This window comes from Mandrillus leucophaeus, unplaced genomic scaffold (genome assembly GCF_000951045.1).
Source record: "Mandrillus leucophaeus isolate KB7577 unplaced genomic scaffold, Mleu.le_1.0 Scaffold294, whole genome shotgun sequence".
NCBI classification, from domain to species: Eukaryota; Metazoa; Chordata; class Mammalia; order Primates; family Cercopithecidae; genus Mandrillus; species Mandrillus leucophaeus.
In genome coordinates, this window is record NW_012103076.1 from 4,644,273 (window position 1) to 4,666,395 (window position 22,123).

A 22,123-nucleotide genomic window follows, 5' to 3' on the forward strand; every position below is an offset into this window, starting at 1 on the left:
TCCAGCTGGAGGAATTGTTGCAAAGTAGTCTTGGAGCTGCATCTTGAACTATGGGGTAGGAATTAGATACCAGGTGGGAAGGAGGATTTGGTGGAGTAAAAGAGACAAGGGAGCATCCAAGCAAAGGGACAAATGGGTAAAAGCCAAGACGTGGGAAAATACAACTGATTTGTGGGGAATGACACATAATTCCAATTCAGTGGACCACATGGTTCATGTAGGGGATGAGGAGGAGATTAAGCCAGAAGGCCAATTGCTGTCTCTCAGGCACAGCTTTGAAAGCCAAGCAAAGGAGTTTGGACATAATGTGGAAGACAGTGGGGAGTCAATGAAAGTTGTTTTGTAAAATGGCAGGGATCATGACCACCAGCAGTTTTGACAAAGAAAGAGACTGGATGGATAACGGAGGGCACTTAGGGAGATGTTACAGCTATCTAGAGAGCAGAGGAAGTAGGATAGGCTTGAAGTAGTGAGAATGGAAAGTCAGAAACCGTGAGGCAGGACATCACACCACAGTATTGGCAAGACTCCACGAGTGAACTGGGCTAGGCTCCTTCATGGTGGTTTTTTGTGGCGCTTTTTGTTTTTCATGGCATTGATAGAGACCTCTTCCAGAAAACCCCAAGCCATTCAATGTTTTTCTCTGTCAGGAAAGCTGAGACCACAGTATTCCGCCCCCTACCAGGGGAGGGGAGTGCTGATGACACACAGAAAAGGAGCAGCTGCCTAGACAGCCTGACTGGACTTCCAGATGGTCAGAGACCAGCAGATAGATCAAGCTACCAATCTAGCCAAAATTTGTAAGAGTATCAAAGGAACTGGTAAAGTGGCCACTAGAGAAGGAGACTGGAGGGTTAGAAGTGGGGCAGAAGGGGAACTTTTACATTTTCCATTCTCTCTGTTGGGATTTACTTTTTTAGACCATGAATATAACCTTTTATAGTTAAAAAGAAAACACTGTTAAACTATTCCTTATCTTTTACTTCCTTTGTCTTCTAATTCAGCATTAGCAGAAGACACCGAGATCTGGTTCCTGGACAGAGCGTTATACTGGCATTTTCTCACAGACACCTTTACTGCCTATTACCGCCTGCTCATCACCCACCTGGGCCTGCCCCAGTGGCAGTATGCCTTCACCAGCTATGGCATTAGCCCGCAGGCCAAGGTAAGGGAGGAACACCTGCCATCGCAAACTATGGTATACAACAAAATCTACTGAGGAAATGGTTACGTTGCAGGTTCCCAACTTCCCCATCTGATTCAGGAGATCTAGGGTGGGGCCCAGGAACCTGCATTTTCAATAAGCAAGACAGGTCATTCCAATGGACAGCTTCACGTTATACTCATCTAGTTAAGTGGTTCCCAAACTGGACTGATCCTCAGAATTAACTCGGGAGTTTTATTTTTAATTAAATTCTATTGGATAGTTTATGTCCCATGGCTTGTTCTGGGTTGGCAGTACATGCACCCAGGAAGAGTAAAAAGTCAGACTCTCACTCCCCTGTTCTCCAAGTGTGCTTCCCTAGTGGCAGCTGCTATTACGAGTTTCCTGTATGCCCTTCCCAAGATACTCATTGCACATAAAGCATGCATGCACGCTTCTGTTGTTCATTTTTTCTAAATCTCAAATGAGGTACTGTCCACGTGATTCTGCATCTTGTTCTTTTCACATAACTCTCCATCTTGGGGCTTATTCCCTTTCAGTGTATTTAGAGCACTTGTCCTCTTCAGTGGCTACAGGGTAGTCCATTGTGTGGGTGTGCCTCATTTATATTACAGATCTGGTCACCATTTCAGACACACAGATACCAGGTATACAACCTGGTTTGAAAACACCAAGTGTGGCTGTAAAAACTTTTGACTAGAGTGAGCTCATCTGGGCTCCTTCATGGTGGTTTCTTGCAGCTCTAAATTAGCAATAAATTAGGAACTCAGCTCCAGCTCACCTTACTATGTATGTATTCATCTAGTAGGCTTCATTTTCTTCAAACATCACATAATTATAACATTTATCTGGTCAACATTGGGAGGCGGCTGTGATTTAAAAGGTAAATAAATGTGGATGCCCTTTGCCCTTGGCTGCCTGAGAAAACAGTAGGAAACAGAACACCAATAAGATATAACATCCCTCAGCAGAGGCCCACACTGGCCTCTGTCTCCTGCCTTTCCTGGGGAAATGATGCTGCCAGAATCCACCTGATGGGGAGTAGCTGGTTTGAGGACAGAACAATAGATGCTGTCCTCTAGTGCTTTTGGATCTAGCATCCCAGGCTCAGGACTCACTAAATCAGAAGAAAGTATGCTCATATTCTTAGTTCTCACACTGCATTTATCTTAAAGGTCATGAGACCTCATAAAGCAATGTGTGTATCTTACCAGAGGTTGATGGGATCTGTTATCACTTCCACTTAAAGGAAGAGCAAATAGATTTTTAGGCAGTTTTTCATGAAAATGTACCTCTACCTCCTGTTCCCAGCTCTCCTGCATCCCCCAAAAAGAGCATACAGAATGGCATTTCTCCTTTGAATTGTGACCTTCTCTTCCAATTCTGCCTTACAGCAATGGTTCAGCATGTATAAACCTATCACCTACAACACAAACCTGCTCACAGAAGAGACCGACTCCTTTGTGAATAAGCTAGATCCCAGCAAAGTGTTTAAGAGCAAGAACAAGATCGTAATCCCAAAAAAGAAAGGGCCTGTGCAGCCTGCAGGTGGCCAGAAAGGGCCCTCAGGACCCTCCGGTCCCTCCACTTCCTCTACTTCTAAATCCTCCTCTGGCTCTGGAAACCCCATCCGGAAGTGAGCACCCCTCCCTCCAGCTCTCTACCAGCTCCAGAATGGTGGCTGCCATGCACAGATGGCCCTAGGGGTGACCTCCAGTTTTGCGTGTGAACCATAGGCCTTTTTCCAGCTGAATGACCAAAATTGTAAGCCTTTTAGTCCCACTGACATTAGCCAGGCTCCTAGTGAGGCCTCCACAGCACATTGTGCTGTCCCCTGCCTCTGGAAGCAATGGGGAATTTGGGATCTTGTTTAAGTGCCCAAATAAGTCTAATGAGTGTTCTCCTCTTCAGCACTCAACCCTCAATCCCTTAGCACTGATTAGAGAAGTCCCCCAAAGAAACCACTGGTTTTGACCCATGAAGCATTAGAACTGCGTCATTCATTCAGGAGCCACTAATCACATATGACTATTTAAATTTAAATTAAATTATATGAAAAATTCATTTCTTCAGTTGCATTAGCCACATTTCGAGAATTCATGTGGCTGATAGATTCTGTATTAGCACAAAGATAGGGAACATTTCCATCACCACAGAAAGTTCTGTTGGACAGCACTGCATTAATATTTTCATACTGCTCTTCCTCAGATCTATTAATTTTTGTTGTTAAATAATGTTGATGTCTTCATTTGATGGGTCAATGTTCCATGAAACCTCTCAAATACACAGTTGTATGTTCTCTGTATCCCTTACCACGGATATCTTGCTCTGCTCACTTCTTTTGTAGCTTCCTATAAAGTTTGTCTTCCTCATCAGTTTGCAGTGAAGTTTCTTGCTTCCAGTTTTGTGTTATGTTGTTTATACATGTTCCACAATTATCTTCCTTATTAACTTTTTTAAAAAGGTGTACTTGTGCTGTGCTCTATTCTTACCATTTAAAAACAAAAAATTCCCAAGCATTGCTTTGCGCAACTCTTCATAAAGAAAAAGTTTTAATGGTGCCTGTCACTGTTAACAGAAGCTTTCCACGTGCTCTGCCTGACTCTCCACAGCTCTGAGTTGTCCGGTGTCACTTTGCCTGGTCCCTGGCCATCCTTAGGACAAGCAGTCTCCTGCTTAGAACAGGGTGGGCTTCCAAGAGTTCTTTTGGAAGCAAGTTGCCTGTAATTCAGAAATCACTTTCCCATTGACATATGGGGGTACTAGACCTCTAGCCTATATATGCTTAATATTTGACACAAGATAAATCTGACATACCTACTACATTTAGTGAGATTTTTACAAAGAAGGTTGCTCAGATTTTCAATTAGGAATGCCTATTTATTTCCTCCCTCTACAGTCCTGGCTGTGGGCAGAAGCAAGGCCTTCACCCTACTTCCCAACAGGGAAAGTGGGGAGTCACCCATCTAGCCCCAACTTCTTGGGGTGGCTGCAGTTTTTGTACTGAAGTCCCAGAGGTTAGAGAATTAGGAGTTTTGAGGAATGAGGTGCAGGGGCCTGTACCATCTGCACACTTCAGTCCCAGCTGGCTCACTCGCTCTTTCCTGACCTCTCTACCCCAGTGATTGGCCAGGCTTCCTTCCTTTGCACTGTCTATCTGCTAATCAACCCAGGGTTTCCCTCTTCCAAACCCACTGGGGAACTAAGAGCAGTCCGCAGGATTCTCCACATGCACTTTTGCTCTGAAACATGTTTATTTTGATTGGTGACAATAATGATAGATATTCATGAGAAAGAGCCTTCGATATCTCCTCCACCTACCACTTTCCATAGCCCCTGAGGAAAACCAAGGTGAAAAGTTAGGCTTCAAGGATCAGGGCAAGCTCTAACTGGCTGCTTCCCCATTCTTGTAATAGTTCAAAGTCTTGAAATATTAGTGCTTGAAAGTCTTTGGGAGCATAAACTGAGCGTCATATTAACAGCTTATTCATTTGCTTTAAAATAGCGAGACTTCTTACCTTTGCAATCCCAAAACTAACCACTTATAATTCAGTGTGGTCATTTTAAACGTACGTGTGTGTGTGTATGTTTTAACCATAACATGATTGTCACATATTCTCTAGGAGACATTTTGGCCCTTTTAATTGTTTAGGTTATTATACTTCAAGGATTTATAAATGTGCAACAATTCATAGAGTGGCAGAAAAGGATATAGAGAGACCACGTTGTCGAGGACAATAGCTGGAGTTTAGTCTTCCAGAAGTATTTTTCTTGCCAGAGCTGATCAAAGGAAGAGCCACCAGCACCGGATAAGAGATTCTAGCATTTGGCTGCTTCTCCAAGACAAGCGAGGTTAGAAGGGAGTTGAGAAGTTATGTCATCTTCCACTGCAGCAGGTACCCTTTTTTTTTAGTACTTGAGGATCCCCTGAATCACAGAATTTCTAAATCAGTCCTGGATTCCACAAGTGAAACAGCGGAGGAACCAGGAGGTCAGCGGTGCCCCTCAAATCCGTGGCAATCAAGAGGGAGTTCTCAAAAGGCTATCAAAGGAAGGGGGTTATGATAAGGAAAGGCTCAAGACCTGCCTCAGAAGGATTGAGCAGGGAAAAGCAGAACTGACTCCATGATATGCAGGATCCAGTACAAAATGAACATGTGGGGCTTTTGTGCATACAGCAGGAAAACATTGCCTTTACAGGTACTAAAATGTAACGTTTTTCCTTTCTTCCATAGTGTCTTTCTCAACTTGTTATGGCGGTGTTTTTTATTTGCTACTTAATGCTGTTCTAACTAAAAACTTAAATGTTAAATTCCTATCATGCATTTTACTATTCATCTTTATATTATGCAATTCCAGTTTTAAATGAAAATATGAGCATTTATTTAACTCATGCAGAATCACCAAAATTACACAATTTGCATTTTATAGCTTATGTTTACATACTGTATGCATATGTATTTCATTCTTACCACAACAGTAGAAACACTGTACAAAACTAACTCAACTGTTACTGTTTCACTTCTTGGTATTTTCAGCATAAGTGGTTGACTAACACAGGAATGTACATGAGTAAAAAAGGATATGATAGGGCTCCTTGGTCATTCGTGTTTCTTAGAATGCCATTGCCTTCTTTCTGTGTTTGAAGCCAGTCTGGTTCAGATGGGAAGTGCAGCCTTTTGGGGCTCTCAGCATCCCCCACTTACTCAGCTGTAGATATAAGATGCTTACTTTGTACACACTTTGAATCTCTTCGAGCTCTGACACATCATGGGTCCAGTGGAGTTCTCTGCTCACAGGGGATCACAAAGGCTACATGTGAATGGGGCAGTAAGGAACACTGGATATGTGTTGCACATGTCTCCTCCGCTCATGCATATATTCTGTTGTCCCATCAGACTTCACTTACAGAACACAGGTTCAAAGATAAAATAGGGCTAGAAGAGCACTAAACTAAGTGTGAGGCCCTTCTGAGTATGGGCCCTGTGTGACTGCACAGGTCGCCCACCCATGAAGCTGGCCCTGGTAAAGGAGGAAGGGAGCACTTCTGGCAAAAGACCCAACAACAGGAGGTTGAGTGGGTTAAATTGGGAAAAAAATACCCAAGAAATTTATGTTTTGAAACTAAAGCTATTAAAATGGAAATGGGCTGTATTATAAATCAACTGCCCAGGAAAAAGACAGTATGCTGCAGTCACAAAATGAGAATAAATGGCAGAATGCCTCATGATGCATCGATGTAGTTAAGATTGTACATAAAGTGCTACATCATCATGCTGCTGGCAGGGAAGTAACCAAGCCAAAGATAGGAATGAAAAGGGGCAGCCTGCACCTGATAATCCACAGAATCTAGCCCTTAAAGCTGACATGCACCAGTGCCACTAGAATCATGTGTAGAAAGTAAGATACCCAGATTCCCCTCCAGACCTACTAAATCAAAATTGCCAGGAAAGGGTCCAGCCATCAAGATTTTTAATCAACTGAAGTGGTGACAGTGATGCTCACCAAGTCTGAAATTTGTTACTTAATGGGTCTGGGTGGTTTTGCTTTTACTGCATGAAGAATAATTCAAAATCTGTCTTTATTCCAGTAAAGCATATATAATGACTAGAATAGAAGGACCAAGGGACCTTTATAGTTTCTGCATAAATGCACGTATTTTTCTAAACCTTTTATTATGGAGAGTTTTTAATGTTTACAAAGATAGAAGAGCATAATGAATCCCCCTGTATCCATCATCCAGTTTCATCAATTATCAACTCATGACCAGGCATGCCATAGGTAGACCCATATTTACTCCTTCAGTTTTGTTTAAATAATTCTGTTCAATTTATCTATTGGTTTTTATACAACACCGCTTTATGTTTTAGCAATTGCTCCATAAGTTTTTTCTCTCCAGTAGCCACTCCCAGAGTCCCTGGTAGCTATATTTGTCCAGTAAAGTCTGGCTCCTTCATTACAGTTGATCGGACACCAGGTGGGTTTCCAATCCAAGTTGACTGTGCTCTTACCCTTGGGATCTTGAGATGAATTTGCCTATTTCTTTTCTTTTCTTTCTTTCTTTTTTTTTTTTTTTTTTTCTGGAAACAGGGTCTCACTCTGTTGCCCAGGCTGGAGTGCAGTGGTGCAATCATGGCTCACTGCAACCTTCACTTCCTGGGCTCAAGCAATCCTCCTACCTCAGTTTCTCAAGTACCTGGAACCAGAGGCATACACCACCTGATTAATTTTTTATTATCATTTGTAGAGATGCAGTCTCCCTATGTTGCCCAGACTCGTCTCAAATTCCTGGACTCAAGCAATCCTCCCACCTCAGCTTCCCAAAATGCTGGGATTAGAGGCATGAGCCACCACACCAAGCCAGATTTCCTCCTTTGACTTAAGCAACCAGACTGGATTCTGTTTTTCCAGCCATGCATTATCTTGTTAATACATATGACCTCCATTATGGAGTTAACTGTGACCATTAAAAGAGCCAATATATAGTTGAGAATTCAGAAGGGTTAGCTCCTCTTTTGCCCCTTCTTTTATAATGTTATCCCAACCTTTGTTTCCAGCCATTGACTTTCTATATTACCTATCTGGCCCTGCTCTCCTGAACCACTCACTCTCTCCAAAACTCCAGCTTGGTCTCTTTCTGTGCCTTTACACCTAGAGTTTCCTCCCAAGGTCCAGCTGCAGTCCACCTCCACCTCAGAGGCCTCTGGGAATCCCTAGCCCACAAGGAGAACCCTCCTTGAGGTGAAGTGCTTCATGCCAGTACCACTCAATTAATTTTTGGTCACCTTGCCTATGTCCTCTGTGTCTTCAGTGTTGAGATGGTATATTAATCCATTCTCACATTGCTATAAAGAACTGCCTAAAGCTGGGTAATTTATAAAGAAGAGAGGTTTAATTGACTTGAAGTTCTGCAGGCTGTACAAGAAGCACAGCTGGGGAGGCCTCAGGAAACTTAAAATCATGGCAGAAGGCGAAGAGGAAGCAGGTACGTCTTACATGGCTGGAGGAGGAGGAAGAGAGTGAACGGCGAGGTGCCACACACTATTAAGCACCCAGATCTCATGAGAACTCACTATCATAAGAATGACAAGGCAGAAATCACCGCCATGATTCAATCACCTCCCACCAGGCCCCTCCTCCAACACTGGGGATTACAATTTGACATGAGATTTGGGCAGGGACACAAATCCAGACCATATCAGATAGGGACTTTATGTTACTCTAGAAAATCCATTGCTACTTAGTATGGAACCCCATGAACCATTAATAAACCTAAAATCAGTTAATACATAATCTTGTGCTAAATCAAGAACTGCTTCATACTTCAGGATAGACCAGTAGGAACAGACAACAAGCAAAATTGAGGAAAAAAAAGTAAAAATGCTGTTAATTTAAATGTTTATGCAAATTATAAAAAGACAGTCATTACTTTAAAGGCAGGATACCTTAGTTCAGCCCACAGACCATCCCTGTCATAAAACTGTGCCATAATAAAAGATGTTAGCAATGTTCCAATGTCTTGGCATCCAAACATTGTCTCCCAGACTGCCTCTTGCCACTCACTAGCTGTGGCTCAAAACTCTTATCTGACAGTGTACCTTTGTGGTTCTGAAAATGGGATCTTTGTAATCTCACATCCTTATGTTCCCTATAGCTCTTAGCACCCAGGCCTTGTCCAATACCATCCTTGATAAATGTGAGCATTATGAAAGAAACCATCTATCTTGATGATTTCAGTATCCAACCAACTACATAGTCTCACATGGATAAAATATTTTGTGAACAGAATTCCCAGGTGACAAGGGTGAAATGCAGTAGTGAAGACCAGCCACAGTGTGACATGGTGAAAACACATACCACCACCACAATAACTGAAATGCTGCTTTTTAAAGCATTATTGTAAGGTGGATTTAGCTGTTAAAGATGTGCGTTCTGCCATGGCATGTATTATAATCACAGGGTTATACTCACAGGTCTGATGTGGACTCTGCTGAGGAGAGATTGCATCTTGTAGGTGGGATATGTCAAGAGAGGAGTGTATATTTGATAGTATTGACTTCACATAGAATTCTCCTTTGTGGATAAGAATTCCCAAGACTCAGAACACAATGTAGGCAGAGGGTGGACATAGTGTATTAGTCCATTTTCACGCTGCTGATAAAGACATACCCAAGACTGGGTAATTTTTTAAGAAAAAGGTTTAATGGACTCACAGTTCCACGTGGCTGGGGAGGCCTCACAATCATGGTAGAAGGCAAAAGGCACTCTTACATGGTGGCAGGCAAAGAGAGAATGAGAGCCAAGTGAAAGGGGAAACCCCTTATAAAATCATCAGATCTTGTGAGACTTATTCACTACCACAAGAACAGTATGGCGGAAACCACCCCCATGATTCAATTATCTCCCACTGGGTCCCTCCCACAACATACAGGAATTATGGGAGCTACAATTCAATATGAGATTTGGGTAGGGACACAGCCAACCATATCACATAGTTTCTTAGACATTGTTTCATGTGCTTGATGGATGAAACTGCAGTCCAAAGCAATTTTATACAAAACTAAATTTAACATAAAAACTTCCTGTGTATAAAAGGAATAAATAGCAATAAAGTACATATAAAGGTATGTATTCTCTCAGACCTGTGCTAATACATAGCCATAAACTAAAATAAAAATTTAAAATTCGTTCCTCAATCTCCAGCCACATTTCAAGTATTCAGTAATCACATATGTCTAGTGGCTACCATATTAGATAGTTATATATAGAACATTTCCATCATCACAGAACGTTACACTGGGCAGCCCTAGTTAGAGCAAGCATGGCTTGTTTTATATTATAATTTTCAGAATAACTCTGAAAATTCAGAAAAGCCATTTTATACTATGCTATAGTCAACAAAGAATAAGGATATTTACCTAATCTTAAGACTTTTTTTTTTTTTTTTTTACCGAAAACACAACATCCTTTTCTACTTCACATATTACTTTTGCAGCCCGTGGCTCATAGGAAAAGCCAAGGATGAGTTAGCCTGCTGCTACCCATTTTAGCTGCACCGTGGGCTGTGCAAGTTCTGAGCTTTCCCTATGTGATAGTCAAAGACCCCAAGGCAGCCCCAGCCTCTCTAGGTCTCTGCACAGTCTCCAGTATGGAAAGCTGTGGGAAAGTAAAGAGCAGGTTCTAGGTCTTCAGGATTTTCTTCATCTTAAAGCAGCTCATTTCCTTTGCCCTCCTAGGGAGCAGAGGGGGCTAGGTTTGGGATCATCGTCCTAGCCTCAGAAATAGTTGTTCAAGAAATAATATTTCTCACAGAAAGGATAAATGCTTGAGGGGATGGATACCCCATCTTCCATGATTTGATTATTACACATTGCAGGCCTGTTATCAAAATATCTCATATATACACCTACTACGTACCCACAAAAATTTAAAATTAAAAAAAAAAAAAAAACATGTTTTGAGGTAACTGGTACTCCCCTGAAGACCAGCTAGGTTAATTTTTCTTCCCCAGCATAAAGACTAGAAAAGAATATGTCCCTAGGGCAGGGACACAAACAGCCTGAGCATAGTTGAGTATAAAGGAGAAACCCCATCCCTCAAGCAAAAGCTTTAAGTGTGGAACACACTAAGGACAAGATTAAACCTCTGGAAAAACAGCTCACCTTTACCAAGGTCCCAGCGCCCAGCTTTATACTTTTCAACTTTATTTTGAAAACAAGGCCATCTCATGGGATAGAGATGGCGACATGGGTGGTACTTGAGGGTTTAAGTGCCTGTTGGTTCCAGGCCACATCTGCTACCACAGGTGGTTCTAGATCCTGGCTACACAGGTTCTGGGACGTGATGCTGGGGCTCTAGAATGTATGTTTATTGAGCAACTCAGTGTTCATCAGAAAAACTCTAATTTTCCTTTGAAAATTAGATTCTAAAATAGATGGCTGTGGCCTAAATAACTATCTTCACAAATCAGGTTTTTAGGCCATTAAAAAATGGTAATCCATCTTCAATATATCAGAAACAGAATTCGAGCACAAGACAAATTCAAAAATCTGTCTTACATTTGTTCACAAACACAAGTCCATATAGTTTAATTTAACCCAACAGTTAGTGAACTTCTATATGTGTATACACATGCACACACACACACACATAGATTGATCAATAGACAGATAGATAGGTTGAGAAAGTTCTAAACTACCACAACCCTTAGAATTTCAGGCAATTTTTTCTTCCAAAGACATGTGATTTTTTCATACCACCTGCTGATAGAGGGACAGCTAGCTGGATTAGAGCTCATTTCCTTCTATTGAGGCCGCATTTCTGAGGATGTCTTGCATCTCTGTGAATGAGCTCCTTTATTCTCATGACATTCCTAATCGCATGCCTAATCATCTAAGCCAAGAAGCCTCTGAAGTTGACTGAATTGCTCTATTCTGTAGCCAGTTTACCACCTGCTGCTGTGTGCTGAGTTCCAGTAAAATCACCTTGTCTAAATAAGTGTATCATTAAGGATCCCTCTTTTCAGGGACTGGATAAAATGGCTACAAGAACTGTCCCAGGCGGCCAGCTCTTCCTGTATAACTACCACATTTTTATTCAGTTCTTATTTGAAAATTGGAATTTAAAAAACTATAATTATTCCCTTGAGTACATGACAAGTGTTTTTTTGGAAAGGCAATTTTATCTATTTCCTAGCCCATTGCCCTGCCCAAAAGCATCTGGCTGTTCCCCAATGGGATCGCCCTCCCCAAAGAGCAGTGAGGGCTTAAAAGCATTTTTAGGCAGGTACTATTAGGGGTGGAGTCTCTCTCTGAAGGGAAAAAAAATTTCTGGTTAGTTTTCTTAAAGAGAAAAAGCCAAATCGTCTGCTTAGCTGGGCCAACTGAATAGTTCACGTACTGCAGTGACCTCTCACTGTTCAGGAAAACTGCTGCTGACACAGAGGAACACAAGGCCCCCTATCACCTTGTGGCTGATTTAATGTGCTACCTGTAACACGCTATGCATGACTCTGGAATATCTTTAAACTCTGAACCAAGACCCACCTATTCCTATTTCCACCTACACCAGATAACTTACAATATCAAAATGAATAGAAGAAAATGTGTTCACTGGAAACTGGCTGTTGAGTGCCTCCAATGGGAACTGAGGAGCTGTGTCTCTGCAGGCATGGGGACTGGCCACAAGCAAAGAGGCAGTGGCACGAAGCCCTGGAGCTGCAGTGTGTGCAGCAGGCACCAATCCAACGGCATGGGAACAGCAGTGTTGCAATCATTCCTCAGTTATGGCAAGAATGTGCTATATTTCACTGTTAGGTGTTGCTTCTGAGAACTACAGATAAAACTCCAAAAAAGCGAACAGACTCTCTGTTGGCCAAGGGGACTCTAGAGAGCCTTACAAACTGAGTTCCGGACCATAACAGGATGGGAGGTCAGACACACCTCATCATACCCCCTCACTTTTGTGGTTTTAGACACAACAACTGATCAGCATTGATTTAAAAATAGACATCATAAGACTGATGGAACAACTCTGAAAATAAGATACCAAATAATAAACAGGACCTAAGGCCATGTCAGCCAAGGGGTAAGTCATGCACCCTCCCTACACTTAAAGAATAAAACAATTGGCCGGGCGCGGTGGCTCAGGCCTGTAATCCCAGCACTTCGGGAGGCCGAGGCAGGTGGATCACAAGGTCAGGAGATAAGACCATCCTGGCTAAGATGGTGAAACCCTGTCTCTACTAAAAACACAAACAAATTAGCCTGGCGTGGTGGTGGGCACCTGTAGTCCCAGCTACTCAGGAGGCTGAGGCAGGAGAATGGCTTGAACCTGGGAGGCAGAGGTTATAGTGAGCCGAGATTGCGCCACTGCACTCTAGCCTGGGTGACAGAGCACCACCAGATGCTAACTGGCCCCTTATTCTATCAGCCATAACTATGCTTTGATTGGGCAAGACATTTATTTCTGTAACTTTCTCTTGGTAAAAGACCACCAACCATGGACTGGTCCTGGCCAGTTTCACAGAGGCTGCACACTTGAGTGCCTTCGTGTCTCTGCTTCACCTTTTGATGTATAGGGCTTAATTGTAATACATTTAAGTCTCCACCCCTAAGTGAACATGGGCCATATGTAACACATTTATTGAGTACATATGCATTAGGACCACCTTCGTGAATATTCATAGCTTCTCCTGTAACCGTTGAGTATGTATACTTGGCCAACCCATTCAGCATAATTCCCTGTTCTACCCTCCTCAAAGTGCCTGTCTTTTGGTTGACCCTTTATAAGAAATAGTTTCCTCTCCAGAGTTACAGATCCTATGATTCTTTTTGTTGACACTTCTAATTATCCAGCCTATCTAATTTTCCTATACATATAATGCTGTAGTTTTAAATGTCAAAACATTCTGGAATCATTGTCACTAATCCAGTAATTAGGAACAGTCTCTATTGTCAACAACTGAACTGTGTTTGAACTACAAATCCCCCAAAATCCTAAATCTTAACTTCCTCAAGTGGATCCTCTTAAACAAAAATTATTCTTAAAGACATTAAATAGTGCTTATTAGGAGAATAAAATGGGCTTCGTCCTCCCTCGGGCAAGTCTCAGCAATCCAAATAACCTCTCACCATATCCATTCACCAATCAGAGTGGGAATGACTCTATCATCAAAGCACAAAAAAATATTTTCTACTTCTGAACCTTTCCCACTGGTGCTGAACGTACATAGATGGAGCAATGGCTGGATGTGGGATGGATTACCAATTAAGTATAATTGATGTGAAATTTGTACATGATTGCCAACCTTGAACAAAATTTTCAGTGTTCAGGAAATTTTTTTTTTTTTGAGACAGAGTTTCGCTCTTGTTACCCAGATTGGAGTGCAATGGCGCGATCTCAGCTCACTGCAACCTCCGCCTCCCCGGTTCAAGCGATTCTCCTGTCTCAGCCTCCTGAGTAGCTGGGATTACAGGCACATGCCACCACGCCCAGCTAATTTTTGTATTTTTAGTAGAGATGGGGTTTCGTCATATTGTTCAGGCTGATCTCGAACTCCTGACCTCAGGTGATCCGCCCACCTTGGCCTCCCAAAGTGCTGGGATTACAGGCATAAGCCACCGCGCCTGGCCAGGAAAATTTTAAGGTACAGTGCTTCCACCCTGTACATAACTAGGCCTCGAGGACTTTTCAGCTTGGTCAAAGTAGGACTGGCTGGCTCCCCACCCACCAGGCCCACCCCAGTTCAGACTGGGCTGCATATTTTGTGCCCCAAAGCATAGCTGACTATTGATATTCAACTAGCAGCTGTCTTAAGATTTCTAAAAGAACAAGAAAATAACCAGGTACTGGTGAAACAAGCCAGGATATATCACTTCTTATCGTCTGTCCTTGGAGAGTTATTCAGTATGTCTCATCCTCAGTTTCTTTATATGAAAAATGAAAATGCAGAGTGGCTATAAGGATTCTATTAAATAATACATTATGAAGTGCTCACACAGAGATGCCTTCAATAAATAACATTTTAGCTATTTTTAGAAATCACTCAGAAAGTCCATTTTCCCTCCACAAATTGTCTAGCAAACACAACTGATTTTTCTACCACATAGACCACCTTTTTTGACAAACTGAATGGTGCATTTTAATATCATATACCTTCACTGCATTTGCAAAGGCATTTCATCCCGTCTTAGGCAATTTGGTGTTATTTGTACTTCTCTCTCTGATAAAATGATTTCTGATTTTAAAAATCTAGATATGGCTACAGAGTGGTAGATGAATTAAAATTTTAATTTCAGTAGATGACTCCTTCCCAGGCCCCAGGAAAGGGCCCTAAGGGGAAGGACCATGACTCTCCTTTTTCCCAGATGAATCCCAAGTGCCTGGCGCACAGTTACCTCCGTAACCGGCGCGCAGTGCACATTTTTGGTGGTTGTATTGTTTCTTAGAGGATACTGTGAGGAATCACCACAAACTTAGTGGTTTAGAACAACAGAAATTTATTTTATCATATTTCTGGAGGCTAGCGGTTCAATATTAGTTTTATTGAGCCAAAATCAAGGTGTCGAGCGGGCTGTGCTGTTCCTGGAGGCTCCAGGGCAGCACCTGTTCCTTGCCTTTTACAGCTGTTCCTTGCTTTTTACTGCTCTTAGTGGCTGCCAGCATTGCATGGTTTGTGGCCAGGTCACTCCAATCTCCACATCTGTCTTCACGTTGCCTTTAATGTGTATCAAATCTCACTCTGCCTTTCTTTTATAAGGATACTCATCACTGAGTTTAGGGAATACCCGGATGATCCAAGATAATCCCCATATATCAGGATCCTTAATTTAATCACATTTGCAAAGACTTTCCTCAGAAGGTAACATTTCTAGGTTCCAGGGATTAGGACCTGCTACTGTTAGATGGCCGTCATTCAACCTGTTACAGTGGTATTTGGTGATATACCATCTTACGTGTATCCATGAACACAGAAATAGTAGATTTGGGAGCCATGGACAATGTAGAGGCCACTCACAGACCAGGAGCCTAGAAACCAAGTCTCCTACTCCTGGCCCCTGTTCTTCCCCACTGCACTGTGTTAACAATGGACTTGGAAGAAAACGAAACTGGGTCATCAGCCCTCCAAGGCCCTGTGCACCCTCCCACTCCATCCCCAGATCCTTAAGTTATTTTTTAAACAGAAAGAAAAAAACCTTAATATTCCAAAGAAACCCAAATCCAAACACCTTTGAAAAGTATTTACCTTTTTTTTTCTGGCAGTTTTGTAATTTCAATACATACTAGGACATAGGTGCTAAGACACAGGGGCAAGAACATCCATGGTCATTACCAGGCAGATGAGGAATAGCATCTTATAAGTGTAAGGTACTATTCACTTTCATGCTTCTTGAAGGTCTTTTAGAAAAATTTAACATCCTGAATTAAGAATTGCTCATAGAGGCCGTCAGAATGAGTGGCATCAAGAGAGGGGAAACAAGCAATAGGAAACACCCCTTAGTTTCACGAAAAACTAATGAACCACTAAGTTTAGCAACACAAATTGATTTTTCTTATCGGCTCTTCTACGCCTTTTTGATGGATCTAGTCCCCCAGTGGGATTTGAATAATCCAAGAGGAAGAGCAGGAATCTGGAGCAGAAGGTTCTAGAGCTCCCAGGACTCGCTGGCACACCCTGACTGCTCCTTGATATTTGTGGACAGGGCTCTGGGTTCACCTCTGTCTCAGCATGTCTGTCCTGCCACTGAGCTGGCAGGCATTTCTGTAGGTGAAGAATCAAGAGAGAGGTGGCAAGAGCTGGCCTTCCAATGTTCCTCCCATGTTACTGGGGATTTTTCCAACGTTCATTTCATTTCCAAATGTTTAGTGAGGGACTCAGTTGCCACTGCCTCCTGGCTTTCAGGGCAGGCAAGGAAGCAGCAGAGATCTCTGGGCACACAGTGTGAGGGCAGCTTTGCTCAAACATGTCCTAGCTGATCACAGTTACCTGATAGTGATTAAAAACCAGCTCTGTCTTGGGGAATTATTATTGGGTTTGCAAAGTTCTCAAAAACATCATCTTCAGTCTCTAACTCCCACTCCATCTCCCCCCAACAAAAAAGAGAGAGAAAAATACCCAGTGATTTCCATACTATCTTCTCATTAGAATCGAGGGGAAGGAGATGAGAAGATCTTTTAAATGTTCCAAAGTCCAGGCCACCCTTTACACCAATTAAACCACAATCTCTGGTGGAGGGACAGAAATATCAGTAGTGCTCAAAGCACCCAGGTCAGTCCGATGTGTAGACTGGGCTGGGAACCACCACCCTATCTTATTCCCACACTACAGTGGCACTATTCAAGCTGCTGGACCCAATAAAAGAGACCCTATTTACTTAGCTGTAAGCAAGAAATTAGTTGACCTTGCTTGCTGCTTCTGAGAACTTTTTGATCCCTAAAACAAAATTAAATTAGGTTTATTCAATCACTTCCTTCTAAATGTGACCTTCCGTTCTAAAGCAACAATTCAGCAGAATACCAAGGACTCTCAGGAGGACACTGACATATTTGTTCACTAAACAGTGTGACAAAAATGCAGCTTTTTTGTCTGTGCATCATTATCTCATGTCATACAAATATTCCAAATCTGCATTCAGTGCCAAGCAATAGGCGAACACTCTCACAAACTATTAAACCATAAGCGGAATATTGGACCTGTTATTTAGAAGCATATGGAAAATGACTATTACTACCCTATGTATTCTTTTCAGTAAGGTGATTAAACTCAACAGTCTATAATGTACAGCCCCAACTCTTGCAAGTTCTAGCCTCTCCTGGGGTGTTCACATCCATCATGTACTATTTGACAAATGTCTGCTTCAACAAGCTCCCTGTCTCCGTAAGAGGGGTTAGAGTGGAGAGGGGAACACAGGCACAGAGGCCTATGGGGAAAATATATTATCTTTGGCTTTTTAAGCAATGCTACTGCACATTGCCTATAAATCACATATCCCCAGATTCAGGAATGCAGACTCTCAGAGGCTTTTTTTTTTTTTTTTTTTTTTTGAGGCAGAGTCTCACTATGTCACACCAGCTGGAGTGCAGTGGTGTGATTCTACAACCTCTGACTCCCTGGTTCAAACAATTCTCCTGCTTCAGCCTCCTGAGTGGCTGGGATTATAGGGATGCGCCACCACACCCGGCTAATTTTTGTACTTTTAGTAGAGACGGGGTTTCACCACGTTGCCCAGGATGGTCTCGATCCCCTGACCTCGTGATCCACCTGCCTTGGCCTCCCAAAGTGCTGGGATTACAGGTGTAAGCCACTGCACCCGGCCTACAGAGGTTTTAAAAGTGGGACAAAGATGGAATTAGAGACCTGATGATTTTTCAACCCCTCAAAATCCCTGCTGCAATGGTTTACCTTTCCCTGTTTTCAGAGACAGAGGTTCCTCTGTGACCCCAAGCCAAGGGGCTTGTGGAGGGTATGACCACCACCTGGGCCTCAGCCCCCTCAGTATTGCTCTACAGTTGCTTAGAGCCTCTCCTGGTGCCTTCCCCTCTGATCTGAGCTGTTGATGACCTGCACTTGAGAAGCATGCATAGTCATGTGCCACAGAGCAGTGATTTGGTTCACTATAGACCACATATATGCCAGTAGTCCCGTAAGATTATAATGGAGATGAAAAATTCCTATCACCAGTGACATTGTAGCCGTCATAATGTCATAGTGCACTGCAGTACTCACGTGTTTGTGGTGATGCTGGCATAAACAAACCTATTATGCTGCCAGATGTATAAAAGTGCACAGTAATGTCCCAGGCCTTCACATTCACTCACCACTCACCTGCCCAGAGCAGCTTCCAGTTCTGCAAGCTCCATTCATAGTAAGTTCCCTATAGAGGTGCACCTTTTATCTTTGATACTGTATTTTTACTGTACCTTTTCTATGTTTATGTATATTTACAAACGCAAATACCACTATTACAACTGCCTACAGTATTCAGTCAGTCACATGCTGTATGGATTTGTGACTTAGGAGCAACAGACTGTATCATATAGCCTAGGTACATAATAGGCTGTACCATCTAGGTTTGTGTAAGTATGGTCTATAATATTTGCACAATGATGAAATTGCCTAACAACACATTTCTCAGAACATATCCCCATCGTTAAGTGAGGCATGACAATACTAAGTATGCGATTCTGCGGCTCGCTGTACACAGAGCTTTACATTTCCATTTTGTTTTGGTGATTTAGTAAATTTTTTGAGAAAATGAATTTTGACATAAGAGGCCAGTGAGTGAGTTGTGGAATAGTTCAGATTTGTAAACTGCTACTCTCATTTTTGCTTCCACATCACGATGGGGCAAAAAAAACCCACACAGGTAAGGTGATAGATGTTAGGTTAACAACAGCTAACATGTCCCATAACAAGGACTTAGGCCCAATTATAAAAGGAGTTCCAAAGAGCACACTGTTGATGCTACTCACTCTATTAACAAAATAGAGCCCACAGGATCTGAAGGCCGTTCCAAGCGAGGGTGTTTCTGATGACACTGAGAGGAGTGTTGCCATTCTGAAGAGGCGAGCCTGCGGAACTGTTTAAGATCCTGTTCCCAGGAGAATAAAATTTCTCGTTATGGCATTAAACTCTATTTATTTAGTATTTGAAACATGGTGTACATTTATGTATTTGTATAAACATTTGGTACATCTAAAATCCACAACTGGTAAACAATCTGTGCTTTCTTTTGTGTACAAGTTTGGGGTTTACATCTCGATATTTTGGTGTTGTGGAGACTCAGTCTGTGAAGCTAATCAGATTGCCTCATATTATCGTAATAACTGTGACAGAAGTGATTTGCTCCTTAAAGGGGCTGTTCCTTGCCCAGAAAAGGTGTCACACTTTGGAACTAATAAAACCGGGTGTCATGGAATCAAGAAAAACACAGCTGACACGATGGAGAAGGTATGTGCAGGGGACTCCTGGAGATCCAAGTCAATGCGTAGCAGGCAACACAAGCCATGGGGTGACACTGGGAATTGAGCTCTCCCTTTTCAAACTGTTGGATGTTAATGTCAAGTCTCCCCAACCCCACCTGGAGAGGTTTCATCCAGCAAGAGCTTGCCTTCTGCTCAGCACACTCCTGGGAGTACCCCATGAGTGTCACAGCTGCAACTCTGAGGTGCCAACCAAGCCCAGGGCTCTGGCTTCTTCCGGGGTCAGGCCACTCTTCAGGGTTCTTCGCACTGCAGTGGTGGCGCAGGCCGCAGCCAAAGGGATGAGAAGAAAAGGAAGTATGAGCAGCAAGGCACGGGGCAGTCAGGACCCCAGTCCCCCCTTCTCCCCAGGGACTTCCAGAGAAGCCAGAGGGTTCACACTGCACCTTCCTGCTCTTGCTGAAGTGCCCTGAAGTCTGTCTGCCAGGGCAAACGTTTGGGGCTACACAGGCTGGCCTAACAATGCCACAGGTGCTGATCTGGAGGGCCGCGAGGAGTGATGGGGGCACTTATAAAGAGGAGAGAAAGGAGGGGCTCACCCTCACGAGGCATATGAGAAGGGGGTACAAACTGCACAAGTGCAGAGGGCAGGAGAGACCTCAGCATCTGCCCCGTATGAGGAGTGTATCAGAGCTGGGAAGGTGATTCCAGAGAGGAAAATGCAAGCTCCACTAATATAAATGAGGTGAGGCAACCAGTGCACAGCGAGGGGTTCTGCAAGACCCAGCAACCTCACAAATCCAAGGCAGGACCAGCGATAGCTGGGGACATGCTCAAGAACCATGGCCCCCCAGAGCAAGTTCATGAAGCCAGGGCAAGGGGCAGCAGTGAGGACAGATCTCTCCATGAGTACTGTGGGTCTTAGCCTCAACTCATTAAAAGGCCTCTGGAGACAGTAATTAAAATAACCAGTGGCTCCTCGAGGAATGGAGGCTAAGGAGCAAACTGCCAAACTTATTCTGGGTGGAATTGGTCACTGTTTTCTATGGAACACACAAGACTCAAGAAGGGCCAATGATCACTCTCACTGGGGGGTTGCCGTTGGCAACTGGAGGGATGCTCATACTTAACTGACTTAGAATTGGCTTGTGTTTAGCTTGGCATGATGGTATTCCCATTGTTTAGTATTTCAATTTCAACATCAAAATAAAGGCTGGATAAGGGTGAATGAGGAGGTAGCTGCCTCACCCAAGACAAGTCTTCATTTGAAAGGGTAGCTGATTACATTTTCCTTAATTTACAAATTGTATTTGACCCACTGTGCATTTCTTTAAAGGTCGCACAGAGTTTGGGGTATTCATTTTCAGAAGAGAAACGTTATGGATCTGCCTTCACTCTAAATCCCAAATCAGCCAGAGTTCCTGAGATGACCAGGGCAGGCTGTTGATCAAAGTTCAGAGAAAGTAAGCTCCCCTTAATGTCTCCCCATTTCCTTTGACAACTCCCCTCATCCACTCCCCAGAGGCCAGGGCCCACCTCATGCATCTGCAGGCCACACCACGTGGTCTATGCCTCCCCATCATCCCCTAAACAAAGGTTCACTCAGCCTGTGGACAAAAGATCTGAAAGACCTATGTCCATGGCAGAATCAATGGGGACTAATATCTATTCTGAAAATAAAGGGCTCCTTCTCTTCCAGGAATCAGCACTTGGAACAGGGGTCAACATCATATCCATCAGTTGGTCAATCAACAAGTGATTTATTGAGAACTCATTGTGTGCTCAGCATTTAACTCAAAGAATCAAAACACTTACAGACATCAAGTATGGATTTTTAGAGAGACATGGGATATGTGGTGAGAGGTTCTCTCAAATCGTGTCACTGCAACTACTGTATTTCCAAGCCTAGCTTTGGGCCCCAGAGCCATCTATCCGTAGCTATTCTTGCACTAGCTACTACTTCCCCCACCCCTGATCCCTTGGCCTCCAGACTGAATGTCTGGCTCAACAAGACAAAATGCTTGGCTCCTACGTCTCAGCTGGAGGCAGATTACGTTCAACTGAGTAACAGAATTTTTTCTATGGGGCAGCAGTAAAAATACTAGTTTGGATAACCTTTTACATTCTTTAAAGACTCCTTAGAGTGTTTGTTAAAGAAAGATAATTTTAACAACAGTAAGTAAGATAAAATATCTCTCTTGACAAGGAAGACCTCTTGCTGAGACTTCTTAACCAAGATACAAAATACTTCCTAAAGAAGTCCATGCTGACTGGGCATGGTGGCTCACACCTGTAATCCTAGCACTTTGGGAGGGCTGAGGCAGGTGGATAACTTGAGGTCAGCAGTTTGAGACCAACATGGTGAAGCTCCATCTCTACTAAAAATACAAAAATTAGCCAGACATGGTGGCACACATCTCTGTAGTCCCAGCTACTCACAAGGCTGAGGCAGAGAATCGCTTGAACCTGGGAGGTGGAGGTTGCAGTGAGCTGAGATCGTGCCACTGCACTCCAGCCTGGGTGACAGAGCGAGGC

At 43.0% G+C, this 22,123-nt stretch overlaps 2 protein-coding genes across 13 annotated transcripts in view; one reads left to right on the plus strand and one right to left on the minus strand.

Moving 5' to 3' along the window:
• TPGS2 (tubulin polyglutamylase complex subunit 2) overlaps positions 1–19,320 on the plus strand; it is a 49,437-nt gene extending 30,117 nt beyond the window's left edge. For 5 of the 12 annotated variants that reach the window (XM_011986126.1, XM_011986120.1, XM_011986122.1 and 2 more), the window contains 2 exons: positions 1,005–1,165; positions 2,560–3,540. In XM_011986126.1, coding sequence (XP_011841516.1) covers positions 1,005–1,165; positions 2,560–2,805 — 407 coding nt within the window. In that variant the 3' untranslated portion in view covers positions 2,806–3,540. Of the gene's footprint in view, positions 1–1,004; positions 3,541–8,951; positions 9,091–9,138; positions 10,619–12,235; positions 12,824–19,156 lie in introns of those variants that run through there. The other 7 variants (XM_011986127.1, XM_011986119.1, XM_011986121.1 and 4 more) reach the window with 7 other exon arrangements.
• Positions 19,285–22,123, minus strand: part of FHOD3 (formin homology 2 domain containing 3) — a 237,779-nt gene continuing 234,940 nt past the window's right edge. The window contains exon 21 of the mRNA XM_011986117.1: positions 19,285–19,897. Coding sequence (XP_011841507.1) covers positions 19,815–19,897 — 83 coding nt within the window. The 3' untranslated portion in view covers positions 19,285–19,814. The remainder of the gene's footprint in view (positions 19,898–22,123) is intronic.